Source organism: Pollicipes pollicipes, unplaced genomic scaffold (genome assembly GCF_011947565.3).
Source record: "Pollicipes pollicipes isolate AB1234 unplaced genomic scaffold, Ppol_2.1 Scaffold_4740;HRSCAF=5597_pilon_pilon_pilon, whole genome shotgun sequence".
Taxonomy (NCBI): domain Eukaryota; kingdom Metazoa; phylum Arthropoda; class Thecostraca; order Pollicipedomorpha; family Pollicipedidae; genus Pollicipes; species Pollicipes pollicipes.
In genome coordinates, this window is record NW_023596545.1 from 28,359,238 (window position 1) to 28,376,674 (window position 17,437).

General features: G+C 60.0%; 1 protein-coding gene across 1 annotated transcript; it reads left to right on the forward strand.

The window, feature by feature from the left end:
- The first annotated feature begins 1,017 nt into the window (after positions 1 to 1,017).
- On the forward strand, positions 1,018 to 17,105 carry LOC119098158 (dynactin subunit 1). The gene is made up of 14 exons (XM_037221088.1): positions 1,018 to 1,098; positions 2,925 to 3,139; positions 3,525 to 3,640; positions 6,423 to 6,452; positions 9,232 to 9,427; positions 10,080 to 10,224; positions 10,631 to 10,749; positions 11,281 to 11,406; positions 11,888 to 12,069; positions 12,582 to 12,741; positions 14,564 to 14,770; positions 15,296 to 15,469; positions 15,861 to 15,993; positions 16,861 to 17,105. The coding sequence occupies exons 2-14, from the start codon at positions 2,969 to 2,971 to the stop codon at positions 17,103 to 17,105; spliced, it is 2,004 nt and encodes a 667-aa protein (XP_037076983.1). The 5' UTR covers positions 1,018 to 1,098; positions 2,925 to 2,968.
- The last annotated feature ends 332 nt before the right edge of the window (positions 17,106 to 17,437 follow it).

Here is a 17,437-nt window from a genome sequence, read left to right on the forward strand (position 1 = left end):
AAAAGGATCTGTTAAGCTATGACGTCTCCAAATCGAGCCCTCTAGCCCCTGATCTTCTCAGCCAGGATCGATTAGTCTGGGTCTTTTTTAAACCGTTCCTATGTCTTTGCCCGTCTCAGAGAAGTCCCTTTTCCAATCACCCGAAGTCCTAGAGTTTCAAGTAATTTTGGGATGATTAGGAATGTCTCAGTGCGGACAAGAGTCTCAGTCGGCAGATGCCACAGCGTTGGTGAAAGCTCTGGACGGTGAATACTGCATCCAGCCTTATGATTGGTCAAGGCAGAAATCACCAAGGCCCGCATCATTAATCACCGAAGGATGTATGGGCCCAACCAAAGATGCCAATGGGTGATCAGATGGCTCTTGATGGGCGGAGGATGCATTGATCTTCCTCTGGCCGCTTTGGTGGTGATGCATTGATCTTCCTCTGGCCGCTTTGGTGGTGATGCATTGATCTTCCTCTGGCCGCTTTGGTGGTGATGCATTGATCTTCCTCTGGCCGCTTTGTTGGTTGTCATGCCGATGGTCTCTCTCAGTGAGCGGAGGACGACGGAGTTTCAAAACGCGTCGTTGCGGGGGTCAACTCTCCCACAGACTGTCGAATTGGTGCAACACAGAAGGAAGAACAAAAGGTAATTATAGAGATCATTGTGTTATGACCCATGCAATTGCAATCAAATGGGCCAATAGCACACCGATAATGAAACGTGTCACTGAATCGTCTGCTGTGATTGTGAGGAGCAGTCGATCGATAGTCATCCAAGCTTCTGGCCGCTGGTGTCTAATAACTAGCCTGAGTTTTAGCTCCCACCTTTCTGAAAGTTTGCGACGGAGAAGCATGCTCGTGTTCTTAATTGTTGCTGCCGTTAGTGCGCGAGCCGTATCTTACAATCAATTCGATAACTGACATGAGACGACCATAGTAACGAGTATTTTGATTTCGTGGCTTATATCTCAAGTGGTCTTGAAACAACTGCGGTATGATTGTCTACAGTGATTCCGAGTTGTTTTGGTTGACTGAGGGCAGGTGCAGGTGAAGGCCGCGCATCGTCGCTGTTCGAAGGGCGTCGGTCGCGTGTTTTTTGTTTCCGACGGGTGGTAAGCATTGTTGAGGTGTTTGGGCGCGGCTTAACATGACACGTTCCAGGTGCAATATTTTGATTTTGCGGTAGATTTCTGATCGTGTAATGAATCGCAATACTACCAGCTGTAACTGTTCTTGGTTTGGTTTGCTGCCCCGCCCAATAACCTGATAGTACGTCACGCCCTTAACATAAGCAGACTGAAAAGGGATGAAATCATGGAGCGAAATTGGATGCGATAGTGTTCGCAGTATGTACCGTTTCAAGAGGACACCTCATACCAATCAGATGTAAAAATTGCCCTGCACAGAAGCATGTTGGTCACGTGGAACATGTCTGGCATAGCAGCAAAATCACGGTAAAAAATTTCAGCCCTCGGCATGCACAACAAATTCACAAGTGCAGCATGAATCCTGGTGCTCAGAGTTTCAGGAGTTAAGGCACTATCATGAATATGAGCACATCAAGAGTGGTTGTGCCAAGGAATTGTGATGCTCTGAAGGTAGTTTCAGGTAAAAGTACTCAGGGAATACATAGTTACAAAATTTGTGTGAAAATTCAGAGCAATTTGGCCTGGTCTGAGCTTGACTCACCTGATCCAGGATCTGAGCCAGGGAAAGGTTTGCCCAGCTCACCCACCAGCACCTGCCCATGTCTATTGCATCATTGTCCATCACCTGGAGCAATGTTTCTGCAGAATGTCATGGTACCAATGTTTAGCAGACAGAATTTGTGTATTGCCTGCTTAGAGTTCCACATAAAAGGCATGAACTAATCTTATTCCACACCAACAAATTTTGCAGGATGCTGATGGTAATGATAATGCATGCTAGCTGGTGTTACCTTTTCTTGCATAACATTGACAGATCCAATTGAATGCATCTGGAAGTTGTGTTCATGAGAAATGCTGGGAATGATTTGGCATTTGACCTTTTTTTGGCCTTGGTCACCCCATGGCTTATGGAATGGCAGGATTTGAATGATGTTATTATGGTGTCATGAATGCCAAGGTGATCTTCATGTGTTTTCCCCAAAATACTCTGCCCATTTTCACAGGTAGGTAGCTCAAAAACTAGAGGGCTTCAGGTCTTAAAAAGGGCAGGGATGTAGACTGCACCAAAAGGTCTTCATTGTAGCTGTTCAAACACAGTTCAAAGCCACATACAAATATGAAACTTTTTCACAAGCATACAAACATGACTGGGAAAATAAATGGAAATGATCAAAATATGGCAAACCTTTCAAGAACCATTGAACTTTGGAAAACTGCAAAGGTCCATAGTGGACCAGACATGTCAAGCCATGGTGAACTGGGCTAAATGTGTAGAGCCTCATTTAAAGAGGCCTGTTCAGCCTGGGCTGGGCCAGTTCTAGGGTCTGGCTGTCCTACTGCAGGAATGGTCAGATTCTTCCCATTTTATTTCCCTCCATAGTCTCATCTGCTCCTGGCTGCTCCTTTATGCCTCAGCTATGAAAAGCACCCTAATTCTGTTGTGACCCTGTAATCGCACATCATACCTCAGCTCTTGGAGACACAATACCAGTCAGCATTGGCTTACTGCACCACGATCTTGGTCACCAAGTGCTGCTATGTGCAGTGATTATTTGTTGCTGAGTTGGGGTCTGGTAGCATCAATATTTGATATTTCTAGTTGCATATTTCACATATTTTCCTCTCAGGCTTATGTTTGATGTAAAAGATATTCCATACTGCAAGATTTTGTGGTATGCTTGGAATTTCAGGTTCAAACTTTCAGAAATTTCGGACTGCAGCACCAACACTGATTTCTAGCCACCTAAACAAATATTCTGCTCATTGATATGCACTCCACCCTGCCACAGACCCATTTGCCGACCACCATCGAGCGGCTCAGGCTCTAGTCAACATGGCGGAGCCATCAGTGAAGGTGGGCCAGCGTGTGCAGGTCAAGGAAAGCGTCGGCACGGTCGCCTACGTAGGCACCACGCAGTTCGCTGCGGGAAAGTGGATCGGCGTCGTCCTTGACGAGCCTAAGGGCAAGAACAATGGAACTGTGCAGGGCAAGACCTACTTCCAGGTGAGGGATTTTGTCGAGGGATTTTGTCAGGGTTAGACATCTCACTCTTTGGCGAGGTACGGCATGACTCAGGGGGCAGAATGTAGAAGCTGGGTTGTTTGTTGGCTTGTGTTTTCTTTTTGCTGTCTGTGATCACTGTTGAGGCATTTGGGCACCATTGATGCATTGAGGCATCATTGCATATTTCATTTAACACCAATAATTTAGAACAAGTATGATATTGCTTTTGGCTCTTTTTATTGTTGGCATTGCCTGAGCTGGAAAGTGTTGGTCATGCCACCTATCCAGTGATGTCACGCTGTGTGCTGGCTGGCGCCATCGGCCGCTCAGCTTGGCGCCGGCCGCGCAGTGCGTCTCGTCTAACCTCGCCGGCGCGCGGCCGCAGTGCGGGGAGAACTGCGGCGTGTTCGTGCGGCAGACTCAGCTGACCGTGCTGGACGGGGGCAGCTCGACGCCCGGCTCTAAGGCCTCCACACCCGCCGCAGAGAAGCCCAAGAGCCGGTAAGCGCGGCAGGACAGTGCGCTGTGTCGTTCTCCAGTGCGTGGACTGTCGTGGGCACTGCTAACTGGCCCTAACAGGCCGTAGACTCTGCCTTGACCACGGCGCGGCGAAGCAGTCGTCTGGCCGACTCCTGGTAGCCAGTTGGGCCAGGATGCACACTGACGAAATCCTGAGTGAACGACAAAACATTGTGTTCGGACATGGCTGCGAGTGGGCGCTTTTCATCTGGTGCGCCAACCAGTGGCTTCCGGTCTTGCGACGCGCAGGTGGCAGGCGGCCGTCGCTGACGGCAGGCAAGTGGTCGTACGTCAGGTGTGACCTGCATCCAACAGCAGCAGGCTCGCGTCGATACCAGCAGCAGCAGCTGGCGGCAGCCTGCACTGTTCACGTTCCCTTGATGCCGTGCTATTTCCCAAGGCGGCCCGGGGTAGTGTCGGAGGTTGTCGTCAAAGCTTCTCCTAACAGAGCGTTGGTCCCAGGGATGCTGATCAACATCGCCTCGATGGGCCACCAGACCGTCGATTCGTGTACGGTATTTCTCCTGAGTCTTGAAGCCTCTTGCTTCGAATGCTACCACTGTCCACGCTGCCACGCTCTGCTGACCTTGAGTTTTCGGCCCCGCGTTGCTGACGCGTCAGCTTTGTGAAGTCTACGCCGTACGGTCACTGCGCGGCGTCCCTCACCGCCTGTACAGTGCCATGCCGACACTGCGCTGGTCCAGCCCCTGTCCATGTGCCATCAGCTGCTGAGTACCCGATTACCCGCAGCTTGCCGCTGGTGGAGCGTCACCACAGTGCCAGCTTGGAACGACAGCACTGTGCCAGCACTTCATTGTCCCTGTAATGCCTCTGCGTTACTACAGAGGCGCTGTCGTGCCGCCGTGGTGGGGGTGTGGTGCCGTTGTGGCACCGCTAGATCACCGCTGTGGCCCCGTCATGACGCGCTGTTGGCACCGTTGTGACACCGATCAACCGCTGCCGGGCATTGTCACCACGCCCCTCTGGTGCCGTCGTGACACCGCTGTGCCACCACCGTGTCACCGCGGTGTCACTGCCGTGTCACCGCCATGTCACCGCCGTGTCACCGCCGTGTCACCGCCGTGTCACCGCCGTGCTTGCCCGCCGTACTTCACTCGCCGCCGACGCCTCTCGCCACGCCGGCGGCCGCCGGGGCGGGCGGAGCCGGGCGCCCGCGTGACGGCCGTGTGTCCGTGCGTGCCAGCCCCGGGGCGCGGCTGTCGCTGCCGAGCGCGACCGGCGGCCTGTCTCGGCTTGCCGCGCCTCTCCTCCGGCGCGCCCGGCCGCGCCGCCGCCGGCCTCGGCCGCTCCCAGTCCGGAGACAGCGTGCACAAGTAACGCCGCCGCGCGGGCATGGCGCGCGCGCGCCGGCCGTTCTGTCCTAGACTAGCCGCTGTGGGTGTCCTGCCGGCTGGGTGTGTCGGTTGTAGGCCCGCGTGTGCGCGCGGGCGGGACCGACGTGACTAACATGCAGTGAGCGCTGGGGCGAGCTAGGCCGGCGCCGCCGGCCGAGCCGAGCACTTGCCGGCTCCGAAGCGGGGCTGGCTTCGGACCGCCAGGCGGTGAGCTCGACTCTCCGTCGGTCTAACTAACCAGCACAGGCCGCACCCTCCGCGGAGCATTTAGCACCCAGTTTAGACTAGACCCCTTCGGACGTACCCACTCAGAGCACTTGGCATGGGGACTAGACTAGACTCATCGCACTGACGAGCTCCCGGGGACTAACCAGCACTAGAGCTCGACTATTCGGCGTTCTGCACTGTCTGGCGCGCCAACTCCGCCGTTAACTAACGTGCATCCCACGCCCTGGTGAGGCTGTTGCTGGCGAGACGTGCGGCTGAGGCGTGCAGGCATGATTCGGACCTGTGAGCCCTGAAGCTCACGAAACATGTTTAGACTGGTGCCAGTATACAGCACCACGCCACATCCACCGGCTGCGCCACGATCCGTTTACTGACAGCCGTCACTATACGTGAGGAAGAATTGCTCTGGGGGGGAGTCAGGGTCGCTCCCGACTCGTAAGAAACGGTCATTACGCAAAGCTTCGAGCGCAAAGTCGGTGTGTCCCGGCCGGCCTCGCGAGGAGTCCGCGCGCACCGCCGCTCCCTGCCCCTGCCAGGGACGGCCCGCGGTCCTGCCAGGCGCCGTGTGGTCCCGAGCTGCCTCGCTGTGCTGTGTCGGCGCGCTGTGCCTTGTCTGGCCCGTTACTTGTCCCGCTGTCTCCCCGCGTGACGTGGCGTCCTGGGCTGTTTGTGCCCGCCTCCGTGGCGTTACCGTCGCCGCCGCTCTGGTCGTCCTGTCCTGTCCCTCACTCGCCTCTGCGCTGAGGATGCTGTGTGGTCTGCGCTTCCCCTGCGCTGTGTCGTCTTTCGTGAGGCTCTCGTTGTGTCGCCTGCTGTGCCCGACGCCGGCTTCTGCTGTGTCGTGCCGCTGTGCTCTTGACCTTTTCCTCCGCGCAGTATCGTCTGCCGTTCCGTGGCCCTGTGTCGTTGCTGTTCCCTAGCACCGCTGTGTCCACTGTATCGCACTGCCGTGCTGCTGCTGTTCCCGCGCCGTGGTGCACACTGTGCGGGCTTCTGCCGTAGCGCGCTGCTGTGTCGTTGTCGGCCGGTTTCGTGTCGTCTGCTTTTCTCGGTCGCTGTGCCGGCTGTCCTCCGTAGCGCGCTGCTGTGTCGTTGTCGTCGGCCGGTTCCGTGTCGTCTGCTGTTCCGGGGCGCTGTGCCGCCCGTGCTGGCCGACTGACCATCGGCGCCGTCCCTTTCAGCCCCGGCAGGAGGGAGACCCCGTCTGGCAGGTAGGGCCGTCAGCGGAGGCCCGCGGGAACGGCTGGTCACGGCCTCTGGTGTGGGGCTTGGGTCGTCACGGGCCGGGCTACGGTGTGTCGGGCACGCGCGCTGCGTCACGCACAGGTCACATGCTGTGACGGCACTGGTCATGGCTGTCAGGCGCCGGTAACGCGTGTCAGGCACGGGTCACTGGTGCGGGTGTCAGGCACGGGTCGTTGGCGCGGGTGTCAGGCACGAGTCATTGGCGTTGGTGTCAGGCACGGGTCACGGTTGTCAGGCGCCGGTAACGCGTGTCAGACACGGGTCACTGGCGCGGGTGTCAGGCACGGGTCGTTGGCGCGATGCAGTGCCGGGCGCTGACAGATGCAGTGCCGGGCGCTGGCGCGTGCGCAGTGCCGGGCGCTGGCGCGTGTGCAGTGCCGGGCGCTGGCAGATGCAGTGCCGGGCGCTGGCGCGTGCGCAATGCCGGGCGCTGGCAGATGCAGCGCCTCGCGCTGGTGCGGATGCAGTGCCGGGCGATGGCGGGTGAGGTGACGGGCACGGGTCTCTGGCCGGGCGTGCGCGACTGCTCGGTGACCGCTGCGAGGGCTGGATCCCTCTCGCGCTGCTCCCTTCTCCGCCGCCACCACCGCTCGAGCTGCCACGCCTCTCTTTCTGTGTGTTGTAGCGTGGCCGGCGTGAAGCGGCGCCGCCTCCTGTGAGTGACCTGAGGGCCGGCTGGCCCGGCCGCGACGGCAGCACGGTCCCCTCGGACGTCACTGTGACCCCGCTCGATGTGTCCGCGTGCAGTGTGCGGGGCTCGGGCGCGGGGCGGCGTCCGCCGGCCTGGCTGGGACGCTCACAGGGGTTTCAGATGGAAGATTCACCACCGGAAACGGAGACAAAACAGCTGTTGCATTAGATCTCGGGTGTGGAGTGCGGATCAGAGACGCCCATATAAGGTTATCTTAAGCCCCTTGGTTTTATGACCCGAATGGCGGCTTCATATGGAGCAGATGAAGTGGGTGTGTGACCACTGGCACGTCTTGAGCTGAGGCGGCCTTCACGGTATCTGTGACGCCGCAGCCAGGCTGTGGCGGGATGGGGAGTGCAGATCTGTAACCCAGAGCCTTCTCTGCACGCGTCTGCCTTTCTTTGTCTCTCTTTCACGGCGGGTGTTTGTCTCTTTGTCTGCCGCCGCCGTCTGGCGGTGCAACTCCGGCCGCAGAGCCTGCTCTGAAAATCACTGAGCGCGAGCCGCGGCGCCACAGCTACAGCGCCGAACAGCGCGGCCGCTGTTTAACAGACGGCTGTTCCGCGGCTGAACAGGGCGCCACTGTCGGGGCCACAGCTGTGCCCCGGCTGACGGCGGCTGCGGCTGAGCTGCGCCACTGCCGGGGCCGCAGCTGTGCCCGGCTGGGCGCAGCTGTGCCCCGGCTGACGGCGGCTGTGGCCGGAGTTCGGAGTTACGTTGCATGCGGGCGCTGTATTGATCTCGGGGCATGCTGCGTCGCCTGTCGGTCCTGCATTGGGCGTTCCGTCCGGTTAGCCGCATTCGGCATCCGTTATCCGTCGAAGGCGAACATTGTGTTACCCCGTTTATGGGGCTGTAATGAGGCCGCAGTGACAGGTTTTCGGCGTCATTTGTTTCAACTCATTTTTTACTGCAACTTTTGTGGTTAACACGCTGAACATCGTGGATAAATGGTTTCATGTACATATCACGTCGATGGAAACATCTTAGTCCACGGCGCGGAAAAAAGGTCCGCCTGCATAACTAGGTAGACCAGGACAGTTGTCTTCGTCTTTCCTTCGTCTGGCCGTTGTCGTCGCCGTATATGCCGGGCTGTAGCATCAGCACATCCACTCTGCGCACGCACGGTGCATGCTCGTCTCCGTTTTCTGGTAGTGGCAGCAACTGGTATCGCTTGGGAGTGCTGTACATTCTGAGCCACCACCGCCTAAACTCAATGAGCTGTCGTGTCCTATCCCAGGGACCACGCGTCCGCTGCCACTACCGCTGGCCGCTGTCTGTGTCCTGTCCCAGGGACCACGCGTCCGCTGCCACCACCGCTGGCCGCTGTCTGTGTCCTGTCCTAGGGACCATGCGTCCGCTGCCACCACCGCTGGCCGCTGTCTGTGTCCTGTCCCAGGGACCACGCGTCCGCTGCCGCCACCGCTGGCCGCTGCCTGTGTCCTCTCTGTGAACATGATGTGACGTGGTCCCACCAGCGGGGTTAGCAATTGTCTGCGCTGTTGTCATGTTTCCCTCCTGTTTGGCGTCATGTCGTCCGACGTAACCCTGGCTGTTGCAGAGTTCTGCCCATGTCTAGGGTAAAGGTGTGGTCCAGTGACCACTATGCCAACGTGTTTGTTATATGTACCAGAACATATCTTATGTTCCGTACCTGTGCATAGTGAGACAGAAGTGTGCCGTGACCGCACAGTTTTGAGCCGTCAACTGTTGGTAGGTAACTGTGCTCTCTAGCTTTCCTGGTCACACATCTGCTTTTATACGCGTGCAACCCGGCAATAGTAACGCCGAAATACTCAATACCATATCACGCGTCGTACATCAGCGCTCATCTCAGAGTGCTGACTGGTTGCAATCAGTTCTCTGCTCCCATGCCGTGCAACCCGCCACCACTGTTGTGGTGAGCCGTCCAGTGTGCTGCCGAGCGTGCGGCAGCCGCTCTACTCAGCGTATGTCCCGGCGTGTCGTGACGGCCGTGTCCGCGTCCTTGGCCCGCCGTGTCCGCGCGTGTCCGTGTCCGCCGGGCGTCCACGTCGGCGTGTCCGCGCCGGCAGACTGCCGACCCCCGGCTCCGCCCGCTCCTCGGGCCACTCCTCTCCACGCGAGCCCACCAAGATCAGCCCCAAGGGCCGCAACATGCCCACCAAGAAGGCCTCGTCGACGCTGGAGATTTCGCCGAAGAAGGAGCGCACCGCCGCCGGCGGCTCGACGCAGGATCTCAGCGGCAACAAGCGCGCCTCGTTCGTGGAGGTGGGTCGGGCCGGGCCGGGCCGAGGTGGACTGGGCGGGTCGGGCCGGGCCGAGGTGGACCGGGGCGGGTCGGGCCGGGCCGAGGTGGACCGGGTCGCGTCGGGTCGGGCCGGGGCTCGTTCTGTGGGTACTCGCAGGGTGTGCTCACCTGCTCTCGGTGTCTAGCCGGCGGGGAAGTTGGGCGCGATGATGGGAGTCGTGGCCATCGCGGGGTTGTAGTTCGCCGCGTGCAGCAGCGGAGGGGATTGGCGTCGAGGCTGCTGGACGGACTGAAGTCGTGGTCAGAGAAGCGGATGGCGACGCTGGGATATCCAGACGCGACCATTAGGACCGCAAGCTCGACTAACTAACCGCGTGTGTCACTTGCGAGCCATCACGATTAACTACGTACTATCGGCGTTGAAATTGTTAAGCTATGATCGTTGTCGACAGCTTTGGCATGCATGTTTGTCGGTGCGGAAGTATTCATTGGAGCTGGTGGTCTGCGTCGTTCGCCGATCCTGGTCCCTCACGCCCTCCCGGCATTGTCTCGCGCCGACGCAGACTCCTCCGGGTGTCGGCCTGCCGATCGATCCTCGAAGTTCCTCGTTCCTCATTCCTCGAAGACCGTTCCTCGATCGCTCCCCGCTAACACAGACACGTCCGTGCGCAGACCAACTTTGTGGAGAGCCCGTCGCCGGCGACGCCGGGCCAGGTGGGGCCGCAGGTCACGCCAGCCAGCGCCGACCAGCAGCGCGAGATCGAGAACCTGCGTGACGAGGTCAAGGACCTCAACGAGCGGCTGGAGACACTCAAAGGTGTGTGCCGCTCGGGGCCGGCACGGAGCTCGGGTCGGGGAAGATAGGTGTGACAGCGTTTGTGCCGAACGCGACGACTGGCCGGAGCGGTGTGGTGATGAGTGTTGATGTTTCCTGGGGTAGTGGCTGCAGTCGGCCGCGCGGCGGCCGCGTGGAGGGTTTTGATTCTCTTTGCGGGCTGCATACTATCTATATAGCGGGTTATGCGTAAATGGACCCTAGAGGTGCAGTCTGTTTATCTGTGCCGTTGCTTGATGCTGCAAATGATGCTGATGGTGATGGTGATGATTATGATTATGATAATAATGGTAATGATGGTGTGGAGCTTAAACACCGACACCCGTGTCTGAAATTAGTCGACGAGCTGTGTGTTCCTCACTCATCGACCATCTAACCGCATTCGCAGCCAAGCGGGCCCAGGACCGCGACAAACTGAAGGAGTTTGACAAGGCCCGCATTCAGCTGGAGCATCTGCAGGAGTTCAAGGCCCGCATGCTGGAGCAGCAGGCCCAGCTGCAGAAGGAGGTGGGCGGCGCAGCTCGGCGGGGGAGGGGGTTCAGTCAGGGTCAGGGCCTCGGGGCGGGGCTGCCACTGCGCCTGTGTGACCAGGTGCTTAAGCTGGTCGGTCAGGCTCCCGTAGAACCGCGCAAGGGTGGGAGCTATAGTGGCTGGTTTAGTGGTGCCGGCCGAGGGCTGGAACTGGTAACGTCACGCACTTATTTTGGAATGTTGCGCCCTTTCTGATCAAGGTAAGTGAGCAATCTGCAGTATGCAGGAGCTTCACACGTGTAACGCCTTCTGCCGAGCCATCAAAGCGAACCATGTGGAATGTCTTCAGTCGAATCCTGCCACCGTCCCGGACCCACCAACTCCCCGGGCCCACCATCGCCCCGGACCCACCACCGCTCCGGACCCACCACCGCCTCGGGGCCCGCCACCGCCCCGGGCCCACCACCGTCTTGGACTTACCACCGCCCCGGTCTTGGCTCGCCGCCGCCGTCGGTGACGTCAGACCCTGCGCGCGCCGAGGCTGACACTGCACGCGCGACTCCACAGCTTCAGAAGGCGCGACAGGAGCGGCAGGAGGCGCTGGAGGAGCACCAGCGCGTCCAGGAGGAGACGGCAGACGCGCAGGAGACGCTGGAGATGGCTGCTCTCGACAAGGAGATGGCCGATGAGAAGGTAGGCTGGCCGGCCACCGCCGGCGTGGTGTTGTGTTGGCACTGACGCTGACGCCGACGCCGTCGTGGTGCGTGTCGTGGAGAGGGCGTGAAATGGCTTGCTATGCCAGTGTGTGATGCTGGTCAGTAAGCCTGCACGCAGTTTAGCGGGTTTTGTGGAATATGCATGCCACGCTATGGCGGATCTGAGCTGGGAGGTGCCTACTCGGAAGTGATCCTTTGCTCTCGTGGCTGCTGCGCATGACGTACATGTGCGTTGTAGTCTTCGAATGATTTGTCGCAGCTCGGATGAGGCCCATCAGGTGACGTGGATTGTATCGCGATGGGAGCAGACCTGGAGGAGGCCCGCCCAGCCGGGCCCAGCGCGGCTCGGTTGTCCCTAGCTGGTCGTCTGTCCTCACTCCCGGCGTCATCCGCGCCGAGCGCTGCCGTACCGACCGTCATGACTTCTGACCCGCCGCCTCCTCACCCTCCCCTCGCAGGCGGAGACGCTGCAGCTGGAGCTGGACCAGGCCAACGAGCGGATCGAGGAGCTGCGGCTGGACCTGCAGATCCTGCAGGAGGAGGTGCAGCAGCGTGGCGAGAGCGGCGAGGCCACCGCCACCTCCTTCCAAGTCAAGCAGCTCGGCCAGCAGAACGACCGGCTGAAGGAGACGCTGATCCGGTGAGCAGCGCCGCTGGTGGGGAAGGGGTCCACTCCAGGCGGCGTTGTTGGTGGGGAAGGGGTCCACTTCAGACAGCGCCGCTGGCGAAGAAGGGGCTCACTCCAGACGGGGCTACCTTGCTGGCATGCATCCAGGCTCCCTGCACCACATCCTCTCAACAGATCGTATTGGAGAGGGGTCCGAGACGACATTTTAATAGCCGCTCTTTAGAGTTGTAACTGGTCCTTTAAACGGCGATTCCCAATGTCTATGCTAAGCGCTGTTTCGGCTTCATGCTCACCGAATGCCGATAGGTTTCGTGTTCGTTGTAGGCCCCACTCATCCACATGGTCATCGTCGTCGTTGCCACTACAGCTGTCATCGCAATGCCCATCTTTGTTATGATAATCATGACCGTGACCATGATAATGATCGATTGCTCTTGTCTCGGCCACCGCCATCCTCTCCCCCGTCGCCACCGTCACGACCACCTCTCCCCGTGCGCCGGCGCTAACGGTCCGTCCGTTGCCAGCATGCGCGACGTGGCCGCGCACGACAAGCACGAGCTGCAGCGCTCGCAGAAGGAGATGGAGAAGCTGCGCGCCGACCTGACGGAACTGGGCCGCGAGCGGGACCGGTTCCGCGGCCGCGCCGCCGAGCTCGAGGCCAGCATCGCCGACCTGCAGGAGCAGGTGAGGCGGGGCGGGGCGGGGCGGGGCGAGGCGAGGCGAGGCGAGGCGAGGCGAGGCGAGGCGAGGCGAGGCGAGGCGAGGCGAGGCTAGGCGAGGCGAGGCGAGGCGAGTGGCGAGGGCGACTGGCAGGAGGCGAGGCGAGGCGGGGCGGGGGCGGGCGTGGGCGGGGCGGGGGAGGCTGGGGGCGGGGCGAGGCGGGCGAGCGAGCGAGCGAGGCGGAGGGGCCGGGGGGAGGGCGGGATGAAGCTGGGCGGGCTGGGCGGGGCGGGGCGGGGCGGGGCGGGGCGGGGCGAGGCGAGGCGAGGCGAGGCGAGGCGAGGCGAGGCGAGGCGAGGCGAGGCGAGGCGAGGCGGGGTGGGGCGGTATGTGACGCGATGCGTCGCTCGCGGGCCTTGACCTGCGGTGGCGGGCGCAGATCCCTGGTGGTGATGGTGCCGTCGTTTGTTAAGTGGCGTGCGGATGACGTGTTTGGCCGACGTGTAAGGGCTCTGACCGATGGTTAAGGACATGTCCCGATGGTTCAGTTGGTTAGAGCGCATGCTTTCCGTTCCACCCACCCGTGGAAGGTTGGGATCGAGTCGCTTTAGGCGCTCGTTATTTTCCCATGACGGATATGGCCTGCGGTCGGCGGCAGCGGTCGTGCCGAAGGTCAGGTGACGTCACAGGGCAGAACAGACGGTGCCGAGTATTGCGGCACGTTAAGATTTCGCCACCAAGTTTTGCCATTTACTTGGAATTGTGCGATCGGATGATATGGGTCAAGGCACAGACAAGTATTGCGTAACGTTACCTCTGATCCCAGAAACTCAACCGTTCAAAAGGATCGGATGAAATGGCTAAAGAGATCGATATGATCACTCCTTGAATGGGTGAAGTTCTGTATGGTTTATTTATGTAAGTTACGTATGTTTTGAAGACATGTTGTAAAACCCAATTGACATAATCGCCATTGCCATGATCGCAGATACGTCGTTGTGTTCCTCGAGTTGAAGCGCCCTAGCGTTCCTTTTCCGCAGCCGTGCCCTAGGCAGCCTCCACTGTGTTAGCGACTTAACTTGGATCACATTGAATGGCCGGTTTGACTGCAGCCATTTGGCGTCGTTGGTGAGGGAGTTTTGTGGACATGCTAGTTAAGTGTGGTCACGGCTGTGACTGGTTAGTATACCGTGCCAGTCATCTGCGTTCTCATAGCGACGGCTGTAGTCAGCTGTTCTGTTCGAATCGTGTCGGAAGCACGTAATTGTTATTCGTAAGCGTGAGGTACACCGCCACCTGCCTGTACGTCGCGGCGTTCCTCATACAGCGCCGTCCTCGTCTGTAGCAGCCCCTTGTGCCAACAGGCTCACCCCTGTCCTCAGACCTTCCCGTGCCCGCCACTCTCGCCCCTTCCCATCAGCTCCCCCTGTGCCATCAAGCCTGCCCGCATCCTCTAATATGCCCGTGCCTGCCACTTTCGCCCCTATCCATCAGTTCCCCCTGTGCCATCAGGCCTGCCCCCTGTCCTCTAATCTACCCGGGCCGGCTACTCTCGCCCTTCCCATCAGCTCCCCTGTGCCATCAGGCCTGCCCCTGTCCTCTAATCTACCCGTGCCGGCCACACTCGCCCCTTCCCATCATTTCCCCCTTTGCCATCAGGCCTGCCCCCTGTCCTGTAATCTACCCGGGCCGGCTACTTTCGCCCCTTCCCCTCAGCTCCTGCTGTGCCGGCCAGGCTCGCCCCTGCCCTCTAACCTGCCCGTGCCCGCCGCTCTCTCCCCTCCTCAGCTGCTGCCGTGCCGGCCAAGCTGGCTCCGGTTACTCTGACTCCCGCCGTGACTGCCAGGTGGACGCGGCGCTGGGTGCCGAGGAGATGGTCGAGCAGCTGTCGCAGCGGAACCTGGCCCAGGAGGACCGCATCCAGGAGCTGGCCGAGGAGCTCTCCACCATGGAGGCCCTCCACGACGCCAACGAGGAGATCGCCGAGAACTTCCGCGAGGTGGAGCTGGAGCTGAAGCAGGAGCTCGACATGAAGACCGGCCAGCTGCGCCAGGTGCGGCCGACGACGGGCGCGCTGATCCGGGAAGAGGGACGGGGCCGGAGCACCGGCTGGCGGGCGGGAGAGCATGGGCTCGGCGGCAGAGGAGTGGACGGATTGAGGGTCATGTCCATGGGGCAGTCTGTGGCCACACCGAAGTCTGTCAAGTATGTGGTTTTAACGGCGTGGATTTTGCTGGGGAGCTGTGCCCGATCAGTGGGTCCGGACCAGTAAATCAGCACCGGACCTGATAATACCCAAGTGTGTGCGTGTATGTATGTGTGCGTGTGTGTGTGTGCGTGTATGTGTATGTCGGCGGGGCTCAACGACGCGCTCAGCTGCTGAGGCCATGGGCGTCGCCTGCCTCCCGCCCTGGTAGGAGGGATGGACACACGCGATATCTGAGAAATGAACAACGAGCCTCGTTGGATGCGTGTTGTCCGCGTTTGCCCGTTTGCCAGTTTTTCTGTTGCGCCAGCTACTCTTCCACGTTGCTCGGCGCCTCCCCACCTGGTCCACCTCTCCACGTGCATGCCTCAGGTGGAGCGGAGCCTGGAGGCGGCGCACGAGGTGATTGCCGACCACGCCAGCACCATCGGCAAGTTCCGCGAGCTGGTCCAGCGGCTGCAGGACCAGAACGGCGAGCTGCGCGCCCAGCTGGAGCGCGAGACCAACAAGCCGGTCGGCGTGCCGGCAGAGAAGATCGACTTCAAGGTGGGCGGCGGCTGTAGCGTTGGTGCCCGACGGATGTCCAGCGCGTGGCGAGTTGGGGTGCTGGGTGCTGCCTGGATGAGCCTTGTATAGGGAGCTGGGGAAATTGTGGTTTGTTGTTCGTGCTGGGGTGTTTCGTCTTGCTTCGAGCTGGACAAAACTGTCGTGGTGGTGGTGTTTGAACGCAGCACGCATTTGCTCCCCCTTCCCCATCCCCTGCCCGCGAGCGATGTAAAGTTAAAGGCCGGCGGTACTGTGTAAAATGCAGCTCCCATTGTGTCTCAGATACCGCAAACGTGTGGTTCTGGGGTCGTTAACGGCGTACCGTGCATGTAACACGCTGTGTATCAGGGGTGAGCTCGCGATGCTGACAAGTTTTGTCTGTTCCGCGCAGAAAATGTTCGCGGAGACAAAGGCGCATGCCAAGGCGATTGAGATGGACCTGCGGAAGATCGAGGTGCAGCAGTCGAACCGTCACGTGGAGCTGCTGGCCAACTTTCTCCCCGACAGCTTCCTCGCCAGGGGAGGTGGGCTGGCGCCGTATTTTTAGTTTTGTTTTCTGCTCCGTGGGCATCCGTATGGTGAGGTGGCCCTATGTCGTTTGTTGTTTGTTCCTGCTTCCAACTCGTGGGTGCGCCGCGATACTTAATCTTATTAGGGTGTCAAACGTCCGTTTGAATAGCCATTTGGATGACCGGTCAGCCTGTCACATCAAGTGATCTTCAATCCTTGAATGGTATTGGATTTTTATCCGACTCCTTAACTGCGGGCAACCGCCTGCGTGTCCCCGCAGAGACTGATCTCGCTCACCTTGTTCAGTCTGGGCGAACACCACCTCCTGACCTCCGGTCCCCCCACCCCCCTGACCTCCGGGTCCCTCCCGCCCCCTGACCTCGGGCCCTTCCCGCCCCCGACCCCGGCCACCCGGCACCTGACCTGCGGTCCCTCCACGTATGGGACCATTGCGCCTTCCTCCACCCTGCCCCCAGACCTCCGGTCCCTCCGCAGGGGACAACTGCGCCTCTCTCCACCCCAACCCCTGACCTCCGGTCCCTCCGGTCCCTCCGCAGGGGGCCACTGCGCCTCCCTCCACCCCAGCCCCTGACCTCCGGTCCCTCCGGTCCCTCCGCAGGGGGCCACTGCGCCTCCCTCCACCCCAGCCCCTGACCTCCGGTCCCTCCGCAGGGGACCACTGCCCCTCCCTCCGCTCCGCTCCTTGATCTCCGGTCGCCCGTAGGGGACCACGACGCCACTCTCCACCCGGCTGCTGACCTCCGGTCCCTCCACAGAGGGCCACGACGCCTCCCTCCACCCGGCTGCTGACCTCCGGTCCCTCCACAGAGGGCCACGACGCCTCCCTCCACCCCGCCCGCTGACTTATGTTCCCTGCGCAGGTGACCACGACGCCGTGCTGGTGCTGCTGTTGGTGCCGCGTCTCTCGGTGAAGGCCGAGATCCTGCTGGCCCAGCTGCGTGACAAGTACCCGCCGCCGGCCACCGTCGACAAGGCGGCCGTGCTGAAGACGCACGCCGTCGAGCAGTACTGCTTCGGCGCCCGGCTGGTGCACCTCCTGCTGGCCCTGCAGGTGGGCGCTCACCGCACTCCGGCCGCGATGGCCGGAGCGGCGGGGGAGGGTTGATTGGGTTGGGTGGTGTCAGTGTAGTTTTTGGTGCGGTTGGCGCGGTGCGTGAAGTACTGGAAGGTCTGAACAAAATTAAATTTAGTCTGAACAAAATGAAAGACGTGTCGGTTGTTCAAAAAAGCCACCTTTCAGACTGAATAGGCTTAGAAATTTCGGCGGTGTTTAAATTTGGTAACAACCATTGGGCTAGAAGTTGGAGTTAGTCACCATGTCCAAGGCTATGCCCCGTGAAGCATGGACAAGGCTATGTCACCGTTGGTGGGTGTTTTCAAACACATTTGAAAGAGGCGCCGCGCGCGCACCAGGCACGGCACCTCATTGTGATGATG